This window comes from Planococcus citri, chromosome 3 (genome assembly GCF_950023065.1).
Source record: "Planococcus citri chromosome 3, ihPlaCitr1.1, whole genome shotgun sequence".
NCBI lineage: Eukaryota > Metazoa > Arthropoda > Insecta > Hemiptera > Pseudococcidae > Planococcus > Planococcus citri.
The window spans coordinates 5572783-5589738 of record NC_088679.1 but is presented as its reverse complement, the minus strand read 5'-3'; the positions used below and the strand labels follow the sequence as shown (position 1 = coordinate 5589738).

General features: G+C 34.3%; 2 protein-coding genes across 2 annotated transcripts; one reads left to right on the top strand and one right to left on the bottom strand.

Moving 5' to 3' along the window:
* The first annotated feature begins 279 nt into the window (after nt 1–279).
* On the top strand, nt 280–7686 carry LOC135840209 (uncharacterized). The gene is made up of 5 exons (XM_065356617.1): nt 280–567; nt 1562–1668; nt 1748–1845; nt 6186–6569; nt 6659–7686. The coding sequence occupies exons 1-5, from the start codon at nt 462–464 to the stop codon at nt 6813–6815; spliced, it is 852 nt and encodes a 283-aa protein (XP_065212689.1). The 5' UTR covers nt 280–461; the 3' UTR covers nt 6816–7686.
* A 406-nt stretch (nt 7687–8092) lies between these two features.
* On the bottom strand, nt 8093–9293 carry LOC135840210 (uncharacterized). The gene has a single exon (XM_065356618.1). The coding sequence runs from the start codon at nt 8913–8915 to the stop codon at nt 8631–8633; it is 285 nt and encodes a 94-aa protein (XP_065212690.1). The 5' UTR covers nt 8916–9293; the 3' UTR covers nt 8093–8630.
* Nucleotides 9294–16956: the final 7663 nt, after the last annotated feature.

Below are 16956 nucleotides of genomic sequence, written 5' to 3'. Positions count from 1 at the left end.
AAATAAAACTAAAATGTCAATGTTATATAGCATAAAAATAAATAGTTATGTAAGTACCTTGGCAAATTATCTACAATCATTAAATTTAAATATTCATAGTTTTTGTCATTTGTGGTAGATATCTTTATATTTATTTCGCTCTTCGGTGGAATTTTTAATAGGTATGACGTATGTAGCAAACAAAGGGACTTCGTGCACTCGTTATATGTTTTGTATTTGTATAGAGATTACCTACACATGTGGTGCGAGACTTGTTCTATTTTAAAAATTGGAACACTTCTAGTTTGTTAGCTGCATACTGCACTGCATCAGTCGACAATAATCGTTCGTATAGTGTTTACCATTCAATGTGTTACAAGGGGGGAAAATTCAGTGTATTTTAATCTACAGTGTTAATTGATATCTATTACGTGTATTATTTTACTTTCTAGAATTTTTATTTTGTTTTCTCAAGAAGCATCATGGATCGTAGCAAAAATTACACCTTGATCATCAATTTAATTTTTTTTTTGGTTTGGAGTTGTGGTCTAGCATATTGCATTTACAGATATTGGAAACTGAAAGCTAGTAAGTAAATGTAAATGTTATACAGGGGGTCCAGTAAGTGGTCAGCAAAACTTCAGATTTGGTCATACAACCCGATACCACTAAATAAAAATGTTATGTTAAGGTATTACCTACCTTTGTATTAGAATGGACAAATTGCATTCTTTGAAATCGAAAGAAACGGTGACAATTCATTCTTGACCTTATAGGAGTGGACATTAACCTTGAAAACTATAGGTAAACAAAATTTTGCAATCATGACCAAATGATTAGCATCACCGCGTTATGAAATATTTTCCCAGAGCCATACTTGGACTGAAACATGTAAAGATCTGTTTTTGGTAGAGAAAATCTTAACCCTTCCATCGTTATACATTCTTGAAATGGGAGTCATGGTGAAGAAAAAAACAATAAAAACATCCACAACATCCCATCAGAACCGCACACGAAATAGAAACAACCTTACAGTAAACTACTTCAAAACAACAAATTTACAATCCAACATTGACACCATGGCAGCAAAAATCTTCAATGCTTTACCCCCTGACCTAAAAACCATCAATTCTACAAAAACATTTAAAAAATATCTGAAAGCATGGCTATAGAGACAAAGGCTTTCTACACAGTGCAGGAATTTCTTGAACTTTGTTAACACTAAGATTATAAGTTTAAGATGCATATGTGTACCTACCCCAAGTCAACGCAGGATTTCAATTACCATCTGGAACTGGACCATTTTCCCCGGAACAGGCTGGGTATAGGAGCCACAGTAGCAAAAACGTCAATTTTTCGATATCGTCCGCTCTTTGAGACCCCATATCACCCCTCCAGGTGCACCTTTGGAACTGAAAATGTTTTTATAAGTAACTTTTTACTCGAAAGTCTTTACTGAACTTGATCCAAATTTGACATTTTTTTTTCATGATTCACGTCCTACTGTAATGTAACACTAATAATTCCAGCGATTATTATGAAAGGTGATTAAATAAAATTTTTCTTTGTTTTGAAATTACAGGGAGAGAGCTCAAAGAACGAGTTTGGAAATTGCACAAAGAATTACAGGAACTGGAAGCAGTTGACCCATTCTCAGTACAAAAGGCCATTGAAAACCAGTTTGAAAAAGTAATGTTTCCTTATTTTCATACTCCTAATCATTTAATCATTACATAATGTTTTTTTCTAAAGCTACTTAAATTTTTAGTATGCGCGGCATAGTTTACAAATGGAATGCCAACCCACAAATGATGTTAACATGAATCAACTAAAAACAGCGTCACGACTCGCCGAAAATAAATTGAGGTAGGTAATTATACCTATATCTACAGTATGACACAAAAGTAGTGCCCAGTGGCTTCTATTTCTAAGGGGAAAGAGCTAGCGGGATGAATGAAGCGGGCGACGTTTAGGGAAAAATAAAGGCTTTCAAAAACGACCTTGAAAATTTCAGGCCCATGCACGAGGTGTTCGCAAAATGAAAAGCCGGTTTGCGTCAAAAAATTCAAACCGAGTTTTACTGGCTCAATGTATTCTACACACAAGATGATAGAAACGTGATAAAAAAAACTTGAATGAAAAGTTGTAGAGTGTGAAAAATTGAACCATTTTTGCTTATTGGATTTTGAAACCGGTTTATTAATTTGCAACCAGTTCTCAAAAATTACCTAAAAATTGGAGATCAAGAAAAAAGCTTGGAACAAAAGTTGTAGGTAGTGAAAAATGACACAATTCTGTTCAATCACATTTTGAAAACCGGTTCATTAGTTCGCATTTAGCAACCAGTTTTGGACAATCACCCAAAAATTAAAGATGGAGAAAAACCAGACAGCTGCACATCTGTAACCGTGTGAGTAGCCTATTTTATTAGGGAAGCACAATATGATTTTGAAAAAAAACAATGCAGTTTTGGGAAAAGCACAATGCGATTTTGAATAAAAAACACAATGTGAAATCAAAAAAAAAGCACAACGCAATTTTGAAAAAAAATCACAGCTTGATTTTGAAGAAAAGCACAACACAATTTTGAAAAAACGCGATTTGAATTTCAAAAGCACAACGCAATTCTGAAAAAATAGGCACAACGGGATTTTGAAAAAAAGCACAATGTAGTTTTGAAAAAAAGCACAACACAATTTTGAAAAAAAGCACAACGCAATTCCGAATTTCCTATGCTATTCTGAAAGCTCCAAAGCACAACGCGATATACCTATCTTAAAAGCATAACCCGTACAACAATGACCATGCTAATTTCGATGTGAATGTCGACCCATCCACATCCGTCACTTTTGGATGCCACATGTTTGATGTAAATTTCGACCCTGTGTCGAGCTAATTGTCGATGTAATTGTCGACTGATGTTGATCTACATTCGTGTCGACAATGGGCTCCACACAGGGTCGAAATTCACATCGACATGGGGCATCCAAAAGTGACAGATGTGGATGGATCGACATTCACATCGAAATTTACGTCGACCTCCTGCTTCGTTAAGTTATAGAATTTGAGTTTTGAAATTTTTCATTTTTTTTTCAAAAATTATTTCCTCTGATGTGGCTATTGCTAGTTCTGAAAACAGCATCGATGCAAAGTCCACTTCCGAAGAAGTACAGACGAAAAGTCTGTATAATCAAGAAGTTCAACAGAAATCCCTTATATCAAAGATGGTGCAATACTTAATCTGCGAGTACTAAACTAATCCATTTTCATGTCAACATGTTGATGTTAATGTTGATGTGAAATTCGACATCAACAAATACATCCACAATATCAACATCATATCATCTACAACTCCAAACTGCGGAAAAGTGAATAATTTCATCAATTCCCTAAAAAATTTGTTTTCCACATTGAACAAGGTCATATTTTTGAATGTTTACTAAAATTTTAAACACTAAAACAGAAATTTTAATTCTGAAAAATTGGTTGACATGGTTGTAGATGTAAATTTCGAGCATCGAATTTTACATCTACATGTTGAGATGGCATGTCGAGGTATCAGAAATAATGAGAAAATTTCGAAAATTTTCATTTACCTGGCTTTTGTATGGACAGAAGATTCCTACTAAATAATTAATTGATCACTTTTCCATCATATGTTGGAAAAAAAACGTAGTCGATGTAAATGTCGACGTCGACAATTGTTGTGTGGGAATGCAACTCCAAAAGCACTACAGCTCTGATTGAACCTCTTGGCAGCACTGCATTATCACGAATGACTGGTGGGATTTGATTCAGAAAGGGTAACCACCTGCTTTCGTTGTCTAGGTACTGCATTTGTGTAAATGAAACACCTGCAGAAGTTCTAAAAACCTTTCTCAAAATTGAACAATGGAGAAAATTTTATAACCCCTGTGGTGTTACATTTAGGTATAAGGGAGACAGATAAGCGAATACAATGGATCATTGAAAATCAATAGAAATGGCAAATCACTTTGATTTAAGGTGCACCGGGGCAAGTCAGAATGATTTTTCGCAATTTCAACTTTGACCAGGTGTTACTCCCGTTCTAATGAACCAATATGGATCAAATTTATTATGTAGGTTCTCATAAGGGTTCTTAACCTATGGTAAAAATTTGAGCGCGATTGACACAGTAGCCTTCGCTCAGTGGAATAAAATATAAACTGTCCTGACTTACCCCAATTGGGGGAAGTCAGAACAGGCTAAACTTTGCAGAGACGTAGATCACAAACCGAGCGTCCTAGAAAAATTTCATAGAAATAAAATTGTAGAGAAGTTAATTCTCTTTGAGATCACTCTCATCAGATTTTCACTAGGACGCACGGTTCGTCCGCTATATGCGAAAAACTAAGAAATAGAAAGTCTGTATTTTAGACCAAATTCAAAATAGGTTCAAAACAACAACAAAATACAATTGAACCAAAGACATCTAAAATGAAACTGAATCGCGAAAATTTGTATGCCGTGATGAAGTAGGGGTAGTACCCTCAAGTCACCTTTAGTGGCACTTCGCCAGATATAAACCTCTAGGCGCTAGAGCAAGTTTTCTAACTTACCCCAAATTCCAACTTCCCCCGGTGCACCTTAATAACTTTTAGAAAATAACCAAATTTGAAATTTTTGTAAAAGGTTTCTATGGCCTATTGTGTTTGCTAATCGGCATCTTTTATAAATATAACACCACAGGGGTCATAAAGATTTTACAACCCCTGTGGTGTTACATAAATTTTGAAATTTAACTGATGTCGGCATCGCTTTTGATAAAATCTTTTCCATTGTTTAATTTTGAAAAATAAATTTGAAATTGAACAATAGAAAAGATTTTAACCCCTGTGGTGTTACATAAATTTTGAGATTTAACTGATGTCGGCTTCACTTTTGTCGGCTTCGCTTTTGATATAGCCCTTTTCCCCTTTTTTATTGTTTTTTTAGTACCTACACATTTTCGTAACTAATTGCAATTAGGTACTCAAGAAGCTACTTGAATAATTACATTTATAATTACGACATTCCCTGCCTCAAGTTAGTCAAGTTAAGCCTCACCTATGTATGAAAGGTTCAAAAAAATGGCCCATTCCTCTAAGAGAACACTTGAGCCAACAAATTTTTCAACTTTCAGAACAAAAGTAAGTAATAGTGTGCTACACACACTAATAAAACTTGAATCAAAAGTTGTAGAGTATGAAAAATTGAACCATTTTTGCTGATCGGATTTTGTAATGGTCAATTAATTTGCAATCCGTTATCTTTTTGATGGCTTGCTGTGAATTAATGAACTAGTTTCAAAAACTGATAAGCCAAAATAGTTCAATTTTACATACCTACTTACTCTACAATTTATGTTTCAAACTTTTTTCTCTATGATGTTCAAACTTTCATCTCTATCTCCAATTTTTAGGTGATTGTCAAAAACATGGTTACTACCTAAATGCGAACCGATGAACCGATTTCAAAATGTACTTACACAGAATTGTGTTATTTTTTACACTCTACACCTTTGGTTTCAAGCTTTTTTCACTATCTACCTACAATTTTTGAGTAATTTTTGATAACTGGTTGCAAATTAATGAACCGGTTTCAAAATCCGATCAGCGAAAATCGTTCAATTTTTCACACTCTACAACTTTTCATTCAAGTTTTTTTTCTCTTTTTCACACTCTACAACTTTTCATTCAAGTTTTTTTTCTCTATCTCCAATTTTTAAGTGATTGTCAAAAACTGGTTGCTAAAGGCGAACCAATGAACTGGTTTCAAAATGTGATTAGACAGAATTATGCCATTTTTCATGCTCTACAACTTTTGTTTCAAGCTTTTTTCTACATTTACAATCTATGGGTATTTCTTGTTAACTGGTTGCAAATTAATGAACCGGTTTCAAAAATTCTTATCACGTTTCTGTCGTCTTAGTGTGTAGAATACATTGCGCCAGTAAAACTCGGTTTGAATTTTTTGACGCAAACCGGTTTTTCAATTTGTGGACACCCTGAGCATGGGTCTGAAATTTTCAAGGTCGTTTTTGAAAGCCTTTATTTTTCCCTACTCAACGCCGCCCGCTTCATTCATCTTGCTAGCTCTTTCCACTTAGAAATAAAAACCACCGGGCACTACTTTTGTGTCATACTGTAAATCAAAAAATACAATTTAAAATGCAGATATTTTGAAAATACGACATTATTTTGCAGAATCGGAAGTATCGACGAGGAAAATGAAAATTTGATCTGCCAAATATACGGAGAAATGATGAAGAACACAAATTTTACCGGTAGATATCGGGTTGATAATGTGAAAATATCTCGATTGGATGGCTCTCTTTGCATTAACAGACCACGCCATGAAGATGTGGCAAAGCTTATAAATGACTGTGTGGAGCAGTTAAATTCGGAGGAAAACAAATGCCCAAATGGCCCTATGCAAATTTTAGAAACTGCCATTGAAACTAAAATGCAGTTTATGTTCATCCACCCATTTCCAGATGCGAATGGAATGCTTAGTAGTACAATTTTCAACGGGATATTGCGAAATGCAGGTTTCCCTTGGATACCTATACCTTGTGAGAGCAAACTAAAGTATGCATGGTTTTTACATTTTTTCCCCCTTCAAATTAAGTATGCGCACATTAGATGAATTGTTAATCATATTTTTCTCATCTACGTAGATATCTCCAAGCAACAGAGGAATATTATGATCAAAATGAGTACTGTTCAATCTACTATTTAATGATGGAATTGGTTGAAGAATCTTTGCAGGAAGTCATCAAAAATAGCAAGCTCAAGAGAAGATCAGAGAAGAAACTTTCTTGGTTGTTAGTCTAGTGGAGTTGGCTAAAAAAAAAATGCCTCCGCTCACACTGAATGTAAAAAGCGATCTGATGACTGATTTTTAATCTAGAGGGTATTAGCCCCCTCCTCCTTCCGAGAGGGCCACCCTTTCTTGAAAATGCGCTCATCCCTCCTTCTATTGGTCACATAGAAAAATTTTTCCAGTAAAAGTTATTTCTTGAAGGGTTCTCTACATTATTGGTTATTACAAAAATTTCATTTAGAGCAACCTTTGCCCCACAAATTTGAAAAATCCACTTAGCAAAATACTTAAAAGAAAAGCACATTATTTGCATTTTTACTGCGGAAATTATTAAACGTTGCGCAAAAGTGGTGATTACTTCAAGTATTCAGAATGAAATTTTCTATCCAGAGATGTCTTCACCACTCCTCCCCTCTCAAATTTCAAAGTGATGTTCTTATTTGTAAGGATTGAATTTTTTGGAAAGGGTGGAACTTGAAGGGGGAGGAGAGGAGTGATGAAGATATCTCTGGATCTGAAATTTCATTCTGAATACTGAAAGTAATAATCACTTTGGCGCTATCTTCAATTATTTCTGCAGTAAATGCAAATTATTTTTTTTAAATAGGTACATGCATTTTTAGGAAGGAGCTAGTCATCAGATCGCTTTTTACAATCTGAGCTTTACAAATGAGGTACCTAATTTGACTAAACTACATTATATGTACCTACATAGAAGATGATACATAGTGAATCTAATAAATTAGCTGTCCTTTTATTTTAATTTTGATGTCCAAGATATTCGGAAATTAAATTTTATTAATATAGGTAGGTAGGTACCTACAATATTTACCTTTATTTTTTTATAGTAAAATTACTCAACACTGTATGGAGTATACATAATTTTTTAGTGTTTTTTTTTTTACTCGCAATATTCTAGGAATCTTTGCCAGGCATGTAGCCAAGTACCATTTTGAGGATAGAAGAAATGAAAAAATTCTCAACTGAATCATTTAAAAATTCCAAAATATTAAAAAAAAATAAAAGGGTGTAGAGAAGTTGAAATGAAATAAATTCACACTGGTTTATTTTGTTTGAAAAAAAATACGTTCTTACTATGTACTAAAAAGTTTGAAAATTGCCATAAAAACATTTTGTAGTTCTTTTAATTTTCAAAAATTTGTCAAAAATCTAAAAATGAACTTCAGCACCTAAAATTTTAGCGGAGGATGGCTGGAAATGTTTTCTCAAGAGACGAATTTTAGAATACCTATCAATTTTAAAGGAATATTTCAACATTTACTCGTATTTGGTTTATTATTCAATATACAAATTTCTACAATTGAAACTGCTTCCTTGTGAATGATTTTCCTCGTAGAAAATAAAACAAAAATGTAAATGTTATAAGTATATCATAAAAATAAAAAGCAATCAGGTACCCAGGCCTCATTGTTTCTTTTTTACAGTAAAATGAATGACAGTCCAAGTCACTGAAATTATAATGTCAATTCAACAATGAAACGTTCACGTCCGTGCATCCTTCATTTGCTACGAATACAATACAATAACTCGCTTGTCGAAGTAGAAGCATATCTTAAACTATCGCAAGGCTCACAATGCTTCTCCAACTATTCAGTCAGGACATTGGATAAACTACCTACATAATAAACAACACATTTTTTAAAAAGAATCGCGAGTTTTCCAAGCCTAAAAATAACCAACATCACGAATAAATACGAACTATGTAAAAAAAAGTCTAAAAAATGCAATACAAATTCTCATCTAAGGCCTCCAATTCGATATAATCACGTCTCTACAACGACAAAAATTGAAGGCCCGGGTACCCTTCATTGGCTATGACTACTATAACTCGGCTCGCTGGACGGAGTAGAAGCATATCTCGGGTAATTCCACGGCTCATCGAGAGTTCTCTTGCGATATCCGATCACCGCTGAATTGTAATCTTTGGCGTTAACGTCGATGATCGCTTCAGCGCACTGGTGCCGATAGGCAGAAGTCAAAGGTGCGGTTGACGCTGCGGTATAATGCGATGATCCTCCGTGCCCTTTGAAGTAACACATAATACTCAATATTAATGCAACTGTCGAAGCCACAACGGCTTTACCACTCATTGCGAATAGAGCGCTACTTCCCAGGGCTGCGATGGCTCCGGCTGCCCAGACTGCGGCGTCTTTGGAGCCTTTCTTTTTTCCTCGACCTGAATTCAGATATTTCAACGTATGAATAAAATTACCTAAATGAGATTGAACGTCGTCTGCAAAGTAAAAATGTACGATACATGGTTTCAGTTTGGTACGAGATGAATAAGTGGATGAGCATGAGCATGGCGATCAGTAAGCGAGTGCAATGGTTATGAGAAGCTTGAGAATGATTGCTCCTTTTCAGGCTGGATTATTAAAAAAAATTGGTTCATTAAAATCATGAAATGTGCATTCCAATTTTATACTTTTATCAAATTTTAATCTTTTTAATGACATTTTAACCTGTTTTTACAATATGTATTTTATATTTAATGTCACGTTTGCTACATTTCACTCAATTTCCCAAAATTTTATAGATTTTTGGTAATTTTCAGTCATAGGTATTTGTGTCAAGTAATTTTACAGTTATTATTCTTATTTTTTCAAGTTAGATAGTACCTACTTTTGATGCACCTTCATTCAATTTCTATAATTTTATTTCCAACCTTTTTTCCCGATATTTCCAACATTTTTGCAGGATTTTAGCCACAGTTTTTGTTCAACTAATAGAACAATTTCAATTTTCGAACTGAATCATTAAGTACCTATCTATATTGAATTTTGGTATTCTCAAAAAAACGAATTTGAAAACAGCATTTTTAGAATTGAAAAATAAAATTTGGTGGGAAGTACAATGTTTTCTTTTTTTTTTTTAATTTCATTCTGTTTTAGATCCTCCTTTTAAAAAATTTTAGAACTCAAAACTATATCCATCGACTTCAATTAAAAAAAAAAAAAAAAAAAAACTACAGTTACCTACCTATACCTATACTGAAACTGTCGAAAAATAAAATTCGAATGTGTAATGTTTCAAAAACAAAGATTTTTAGAGTAAATTATGTGCCATTGATTTTTTTCTCATTTTCATTTTATTCATAGAATTGCAAGTTCAGTTTGAAAATTGATTGTTTGTCGTGAAAAAATAATGAAACCTGATTTCTGAGCAAAACTTAGAACTCTCCAACAAGAAAGGATAAAGAAAATTATGTTTTTGAGATAGAAATCTCATATTTTGAACAACAGTTTGGAAAATGTGAAAACTAAGTAAATCAAAATAACAAGGGCCAAAAATTTCAAATTAAAAAAAATATATCCCAAAAATAGGTTGTTAAGGAATCAAAACAATTAAGGGAATCATTTGAAGTGTCTTTTTCCAGCATGGTCTGAAATCATTACAACCAATTTTTCGCTTATTGGGAAATTTTTAAAATTCAAAATTAACCATTCTCGCAATTTATGGTTTTTTTTATTTTTTTTATTTTTTTTTTTAGAAAAAAGGTATTTTAGTACTCATAAAGCTATCCTAGCTGTCAGAAAACTATTTGGAACGAACAAAACTAAATCAATAAGTAGAGTATGTAAAAATACATCAACAGACAAAATTTCAGATGGCAAAGTACATTTTTGAATTTTTGGCGAATTTTCAAGTACATACCTATCGTTTGGATAAACGATTGGAAAAAATCGAAAATTTCAACAAATTAACCTAAAAAGCTGAAATTTGGTACGTTCCCTGTTTTTAGTCGAATCAATTATTAGAAACGATTTCAATCCATTTTGAGCAGCTCTGGAGCCTACTGCTGATTTTTGAAAGCTGAAATTTTCACAAAATTTTACCAAATGAAATTGGAAATCTACAATTCACTTTATATGTATTGTACCTTCTTAATTTCAATATGCTGAGTCGATTGAAAGTAGTTTGAAGCCAGTGCTTCCAGCCATAAATTTTGAAAATTCCAGATTTTCAAAAAAGTCACAAAAACCGTCAAGAGGAAACGATTATCATTTATCCAGATTGTAAGTTAATTTGGACAGTTCTTATGAGCCTTTTTGAAGTTTTGAAATTTTCAAAATAACACTACAGGCTCCAGAATAACTTGAAACCCTCTCTAATAGACTCTCAGCACGTTGAAGTTATGCTATAAAATAAATTTTAAACTTTCAACCTAATTTAGCCCAGTCAAATAGCGAAAACAAATGGGTGAACCCAGACATAATTGCGACCAAAGCTTTATTTGGCGAATATTGTCTAGGATGGTGAGGTGAACAGCATACTGAAATCCCCGCCCCTACCCCGGGAGCCACCTCCCCCCACAATGGATCGGAGCCCCCCCCCCCCATAAGTTTTTTGTCAACAATTTCTGAAATATAAACTTTTGAGTAAAATGAGTTTAGTGATGATTTAATCTCCTCTCAAAATACCTCTAAAATGAGCTATCAACCGACTCTTTTGCCCCAAGGGGGGTGGCGCTACGACCCCTCAAAGTGACTTGATTTTATAATAATTTTACATTATTTATGAGTTCGGGACTTGGGGCCTGTTCTAATTGATCAAATAAAGGTAAACTTAAACGCGTTCCCCAAGAGAAAAAAAGTCCCTTTGTGGGTAGATAGTAATTTTGGAATATGTGTGACCATTAGTATTTTTTAGCGCTGAATCTGAATATGATATCAATTTTTGACTACGGGCATTAGGGGGAGGGAGGGAGGGGGTAAAATCTTGAAAATAAGCTTAAAAACCAATATGGGTATCCTCATATACGTTTTTTGAGGCGCTGAATCCAAATCCGATATTAGGTTTTGTCCATGGTAATCGGATATCCCATGGCATTATGATTCTTTTTTCGAATTTTGGCTGAAGAAGGGGCGAGGGAGAAGGTGGAACGGATAGAGGAGACCAGATCGAAAAACTAAGTCCATATTCGAATTCAGCGTCCCCAAAAACTCAACAAATGATACGTCACATGGTATTATTTTTTTTTCAATTTTGGATCATAAGGGGAGTGTGAGGGGGAGGGGAGAACAGGGTAGAGAAGGCCAGATCGAAAAACTAAGTCCATATTCGAATTCAGCATCCCGAAAAACATAACAAACGATAAGTCACATGGTATCATTTTTTTTCAATTTCGGATCATAAGAGGCGGGGGGAGGGGTGGACAGGGTAGAGAAGGCCAGATCGAAAAACTAAGTCGATATTCGGACTCAGCATCCCCAAAAACATAACAAACGATATGTCACATGGTATTATTTTTTTAAAATTTTGGATCATAAAGGGTGGGGGAGAGGGTGGAAAGGGTGGAGAAGGCCAGATCGAAAAACTAAGTCGATATTCGGTCTTAGCGTCCCCAAAAACATAACAAACGATACGTCACATGATATTATATTATGTATTTTTTTTTTCGATTTTGGATCATAAAGGGTGGGGGGTGGAGGACGTGGAGGTTCTCTACCTTAGGGGTACGATATTTCAAATCGGACGTGAAATTTGCATTCAGCACCAAAAAAAAAACAATTTTTACCCCTTAAAAGCTGGATTACTATAGAAAATAGTTTCCTATACCCCCTCCATTTCATTCTGATTCGCCCAGGGTAGGGGGAGTTGCAAACTTATCTCCTTGGTTGAAACAAATTTTGAAAAGGTATCAAATTTAGCATCTTTCAAAACCAAAATCATTACACCCCAGCCGGAATTCACCCTAAAAAATTTGAAATTAGAAAATTCAGGTATGTACTAAAAAAAATCACTAATTTTGATGTAATCTCTAGAAAAAAACGATTTTTGGACACTTATTATGGGAAAAATCAAGTAAACAAGAGGTGATTCGGAAATGGCATGAAATTTTGCGTCTTTTGAGCCCAAAACCATTTTCCTGAAAAAATTTTTGGATAGAAAAAAAAATTACTAAGTATAACAATTTTTTTTGCAATATTTCAACGGTTTTGGGTGCTAAAACCAAAAATTGCAAACCAACTAAAGCTCAGTTGCAAAAAATTTTCGATTCTTTCAAAAGCCCATACTTTGTGTCACATTTTCTTACATTTGAAATTTTTTCAACTTGCACCCCAATTTTTGAAAGCCAAGTTTAACATTTTTTTGAAAATTTCAAAATTACACATTTTTTCTCCAACTTCAACAGCTTATAATCACATTATAAATAATTGGAAATTCAAAATTAAGTACATCAATAGAATCTACATCCCTTCGGCTTTCATTTCCATGTTTCAAAATTTTCCTAGCTACTATTTAACGCACACAAACTTGAAATGTACAACACCGCGCACTTATCAACATTACCTTCACCATTTTTCACATTCCTACAACATTGAAGTTCCCCTGTCTGTAATTCCAGGAAAAGTGGGTGGGACGAGTTTTTAACGATTATGTGTGTTACTCTGCAGTATTTTCAAGAAAGAACAGTGGTTTCAGGTGCATCGGTCAATTTGACTTTTTTCCTCCTAAATTTTGCTCAGGTTCCACTGTGGAACGGGATTCTTTTGGGACCTAGAGTCGACCCCTGGAGAAGGGAGGGTCAAATTCAAATTTGAAAATTACAGAGAGCTCATTTTTTTGGAGGGGCATAATATGGTCCAAAATCATATCATTTGTCAGCGTGATCAGCATATCCAAATTTCAGCTTTCTAGAACAATTTGATAAAATTTCGATTTTTTTTTGCCCCAAAAATTTGAAAAAATCCACCAAAAATCTAAAAGTGTGGTTTGCATCTGAAATTTTTTCTACTATTAAATTTTGGCGTGCTGTTTTGATTTAGCAGTGTCCAATTTAAAAAATTTTCCTGAAGTTGAAATGTTAAAACTTGCTGTGTGGATGTGTGGAGTCGGTTGGAGGTGGTTTCAGTTCATTTTGAAGCCCTGCCGTATTCTAAAAATCTGTATAACTTCCAAATTACGACTAGAGGCTTCAGAACCTGCTTGAATTAGGTTCGAAGATATGGCAGTTTCAAATTTTCTTTTGTCAAAGGGGAGGGGGCAAAAAATTAAAAAAATTCAAGCTGCTAAACTCATGTCTCCTCTGAATATGTATTTTGGGTGAATTCAAAATTTTTTGCTAAGAACTCGTTGAAATATGATTTTTTTCGAAACAAAGCGTTTTGTCGTCATTATGGGCAAAGTGGTGAGGCGGAGGGGGCATTTTTGGCTCCAACCTTTTGTTTAAAGGTACCCAACAATTTCACCAAGTGATCTAAAGATTTCCTCGTAGGCTTATATAAAAACATAACTTTAATTTTTTGCGGAATTACCTTATTCGAAGTAGAAACTTTGATCGAGGAAACCATACCTATTCAAACCAGTTCCCATCTTCGAATTCGCTTCGACATGGTTGATTAATTTAATTATTGTGAAAATAGTACCATCGTGGTCGCCAGATTAAGCACAACAAAGACTCATAATCGAGCCCACTTTCAAATACAGGCACTCATATTATTACAAATCAAAATCACCATCGTTCAATCGATCATTCGATTATCAAATGGCATCCTCGTGTATATTTTATCAGACCTATATTTCACGACACACATTTCAAACAGTTCAACTCAACCCAACCCAATCCAATCATAAGCAATGCAAACAATACTCAACTTCACCATTAGTAATCCTTGCATTAGCCTTATAGCTGACATTTGTTAAATGTGTTACCACAATTCATCACCCCTTGACCCTGAATCTTCGACGAAAAAAAAAAGTACGAGGCGTTTTCACGACAACATTTCTCAGCTTATAGGTAGGTATCGTCGTTGAAGCAAAATCATTTGTCAAATGAACGAGTACTTATAAATTGCCGGAACTGAAATTAAATACACATTCTAATACTCGTCTAATCGTTTAATATTTGGCACACCGACACCTCAGCAATGAATATACGACGAGTACTTTAAGACGATGAGCGTAATCTCAGATAATGTACTCGTAGCTGCTTAATTGCTCATGCGTTTATACATACAGAATCTTCTTATTAGTAGATACCTAGCTATATTAGCACTATAGATGGAAATGTACTTAATCCTTGTTTTACCTGGAAAACTATTTTCATAACCTGGATGTGCGTTCGTAATGGGAATTCATGTCTGGTGCAGATACAGAAATAATAAGTAATATGCCATCATCTCCTCTCCACTGCGTGTAATAAGGTAAATATAATTTGTAAAATTTACTTCGAACGAAGAATAAAAAAAATAACAGTTAGACGAGCGAATGAATATTAAACAGATTGCCTCTCTCTATTTCGCACATATTATGGCAACAGCGTCAACATCCCGCTGACTCGGCGAAAATATCAATTTAGGAGAAAAAATAAAAACCGAAAAAATTAAATGGCAATTTTACTCGTTTTAGTGAATTTACTCGTATTTAACGAAGCGGTTACGCGTATTAGATTTCACCTCATAGTAGGCATATGATGGTGTTACCGGCTACCTACCAGTTTCCGTTAGATTTATTCTTTAGGACGCGGAGCTGAGGTATCTTGTGGTAGATTGGTAATCCTTTGCATTAAGACTCGACCAACAAACAATCCGATTGACGAATTTCCATACAATGGCATTAAAGCGATGTATAAACCGTTTGAAAGCGAAGGCATAGCTAGGTATGGCAAAGAGATGAAGACCAACTACCTAATTTCCTATAGTTCCGGCAAATTACGCTATCAAAAATTCATACGATTTGGAAGCTCGCTAGAAACGTGAGCTCATAGCACACAGCGCAATTACTTACAACAACAGCATCAGCATCGGCATCAGCCAGCAACATAAGTACGTCTATGTATACCTATAATGTAGGTATGTCTATGTACTTATAGGTTTAGATATTATAGTCAGGTCCCAATATTTGACAAAAAAACACGTCCGCACGCGTGTATTTTGTCGAAAGCAATTTCATGATTGATTATTGTTCTACACGTCAATACAAGGAAATTGAGCCCAGATGCACATTTTTCTCCATCCCTCTTCCCAGGATCCACCCCTCCTTGACTTGAAAATAAGTCTATTTATTCAGCTATTGGTGGGACGAAGAAAAAGTTCAAATGAAAATTTTTTCTTGAAATCTCCTCTACAACGTGGTTATCATTCATTTCTGTTCGGAAGAACCTTTGAGCTTGATGGCTCAAAAAATCATTCTAAAAATCATAAAAATCAATTAACAGAGATACCTACATTAAAAAGTATTCAAAAATCCCGTAAGTATCACAACAAATTTCCTCACCTCCTCTTCGATTTCATAAGGAACCCACCTCCCTATTTCCTAAAATATACTATGTATTTTCACTTTCACTAAACATGAATTTTCTGCAAAATAGTTAAAGTCTGCCTTTCTGACAAAAATAGCTAAAAATCTCACCTTCTGTCAAAATTTCCAAATAGCCTCGTTTCTTGTCAACATTTGTCATTTTTGCAAAAAAATTCAAGAAATATCCATTTCTCTTCCTAAAAATTTCCCAAAAATCCCACTTTTTTGCTTAAAAAAAATACCATGTGACCATGCAAAAAATATCTCCCATTTTCAACAAAGATTGCAAAAAAAAGTAAGTACTACCATTTTTTAAATAATAATTGCCAAAAAATGGTCCCTTTTCCCAGAAATAGTCGGTCTTGCTTTTTGCTAAAAATTGTCAAAATTCTCTGTTTCTAGCAAAAAATTAGAAAAAGTTCAATTTTTTTTCAAAACAGTACAAAAACTTAACAAAAATTTTCACAGATGGTTCAAAAACACGAAATGGAATTGGTTATGCCAGTATATAATCCACAATCGTCGATACTCCAGAACACTCAACCCAATCTGTTCTTCATATACTGCCAAACTATTTGGAATCAAACATGCATTAATTGTATTTCCTGATCCATGCTGACTATCTTAGTTCTCTACAGATAATTGACTACATGCAAAATGAAAGCTCAACTTGTTGACCAAATTCAAATTCACTATCTACTACATGGGTATATTAAGGCTGTTCTCTACCCCCTGTTATCAGTAGTGATTTTTGATGAAAACTACAAACTTTGATCTGGGATTGTGTGAAAACTCATGGGATGGATTTTTGTGGGGTTTGGTTTATTTTACTCAGAAAACATTTAAAAGCTAGGGTAAGTCGAGATATTTTGATTTATGTCATTTTGC

Excerpts from the sequence above, each read along its gene's own strand:
- LOC135840209 (XM_065356617.1), top strand. The coding sequence starts at position 462 with ATGGATCGTAGCAAAAATTACACCTTGATCATCAATTTAATTTTTTTT. Across the intron at positions 568-1,561 it reads ATATTGGAAACTGAAAGCTA|GGAGAGAGCTCAAAGAACGA; the intron begins GTAAGTAAATGT and ends TTGAAATTACAG. Across the intron at positions 1,846-6,185 it reads CTCGCCGAAAATAAATTGAG|AATCGGAAGTATCGACGAGG; the intron begins GTAGGTAATTAT and ends ATTATTTTGCAG.
- LOC135840210 (XM_065356618.1), bottom strand. The coding sequence starts at position 8,915 with ATGAGTGGTAAAGCCGTTGTGGCTTCGACAGTTGCATTAATATTGAGT.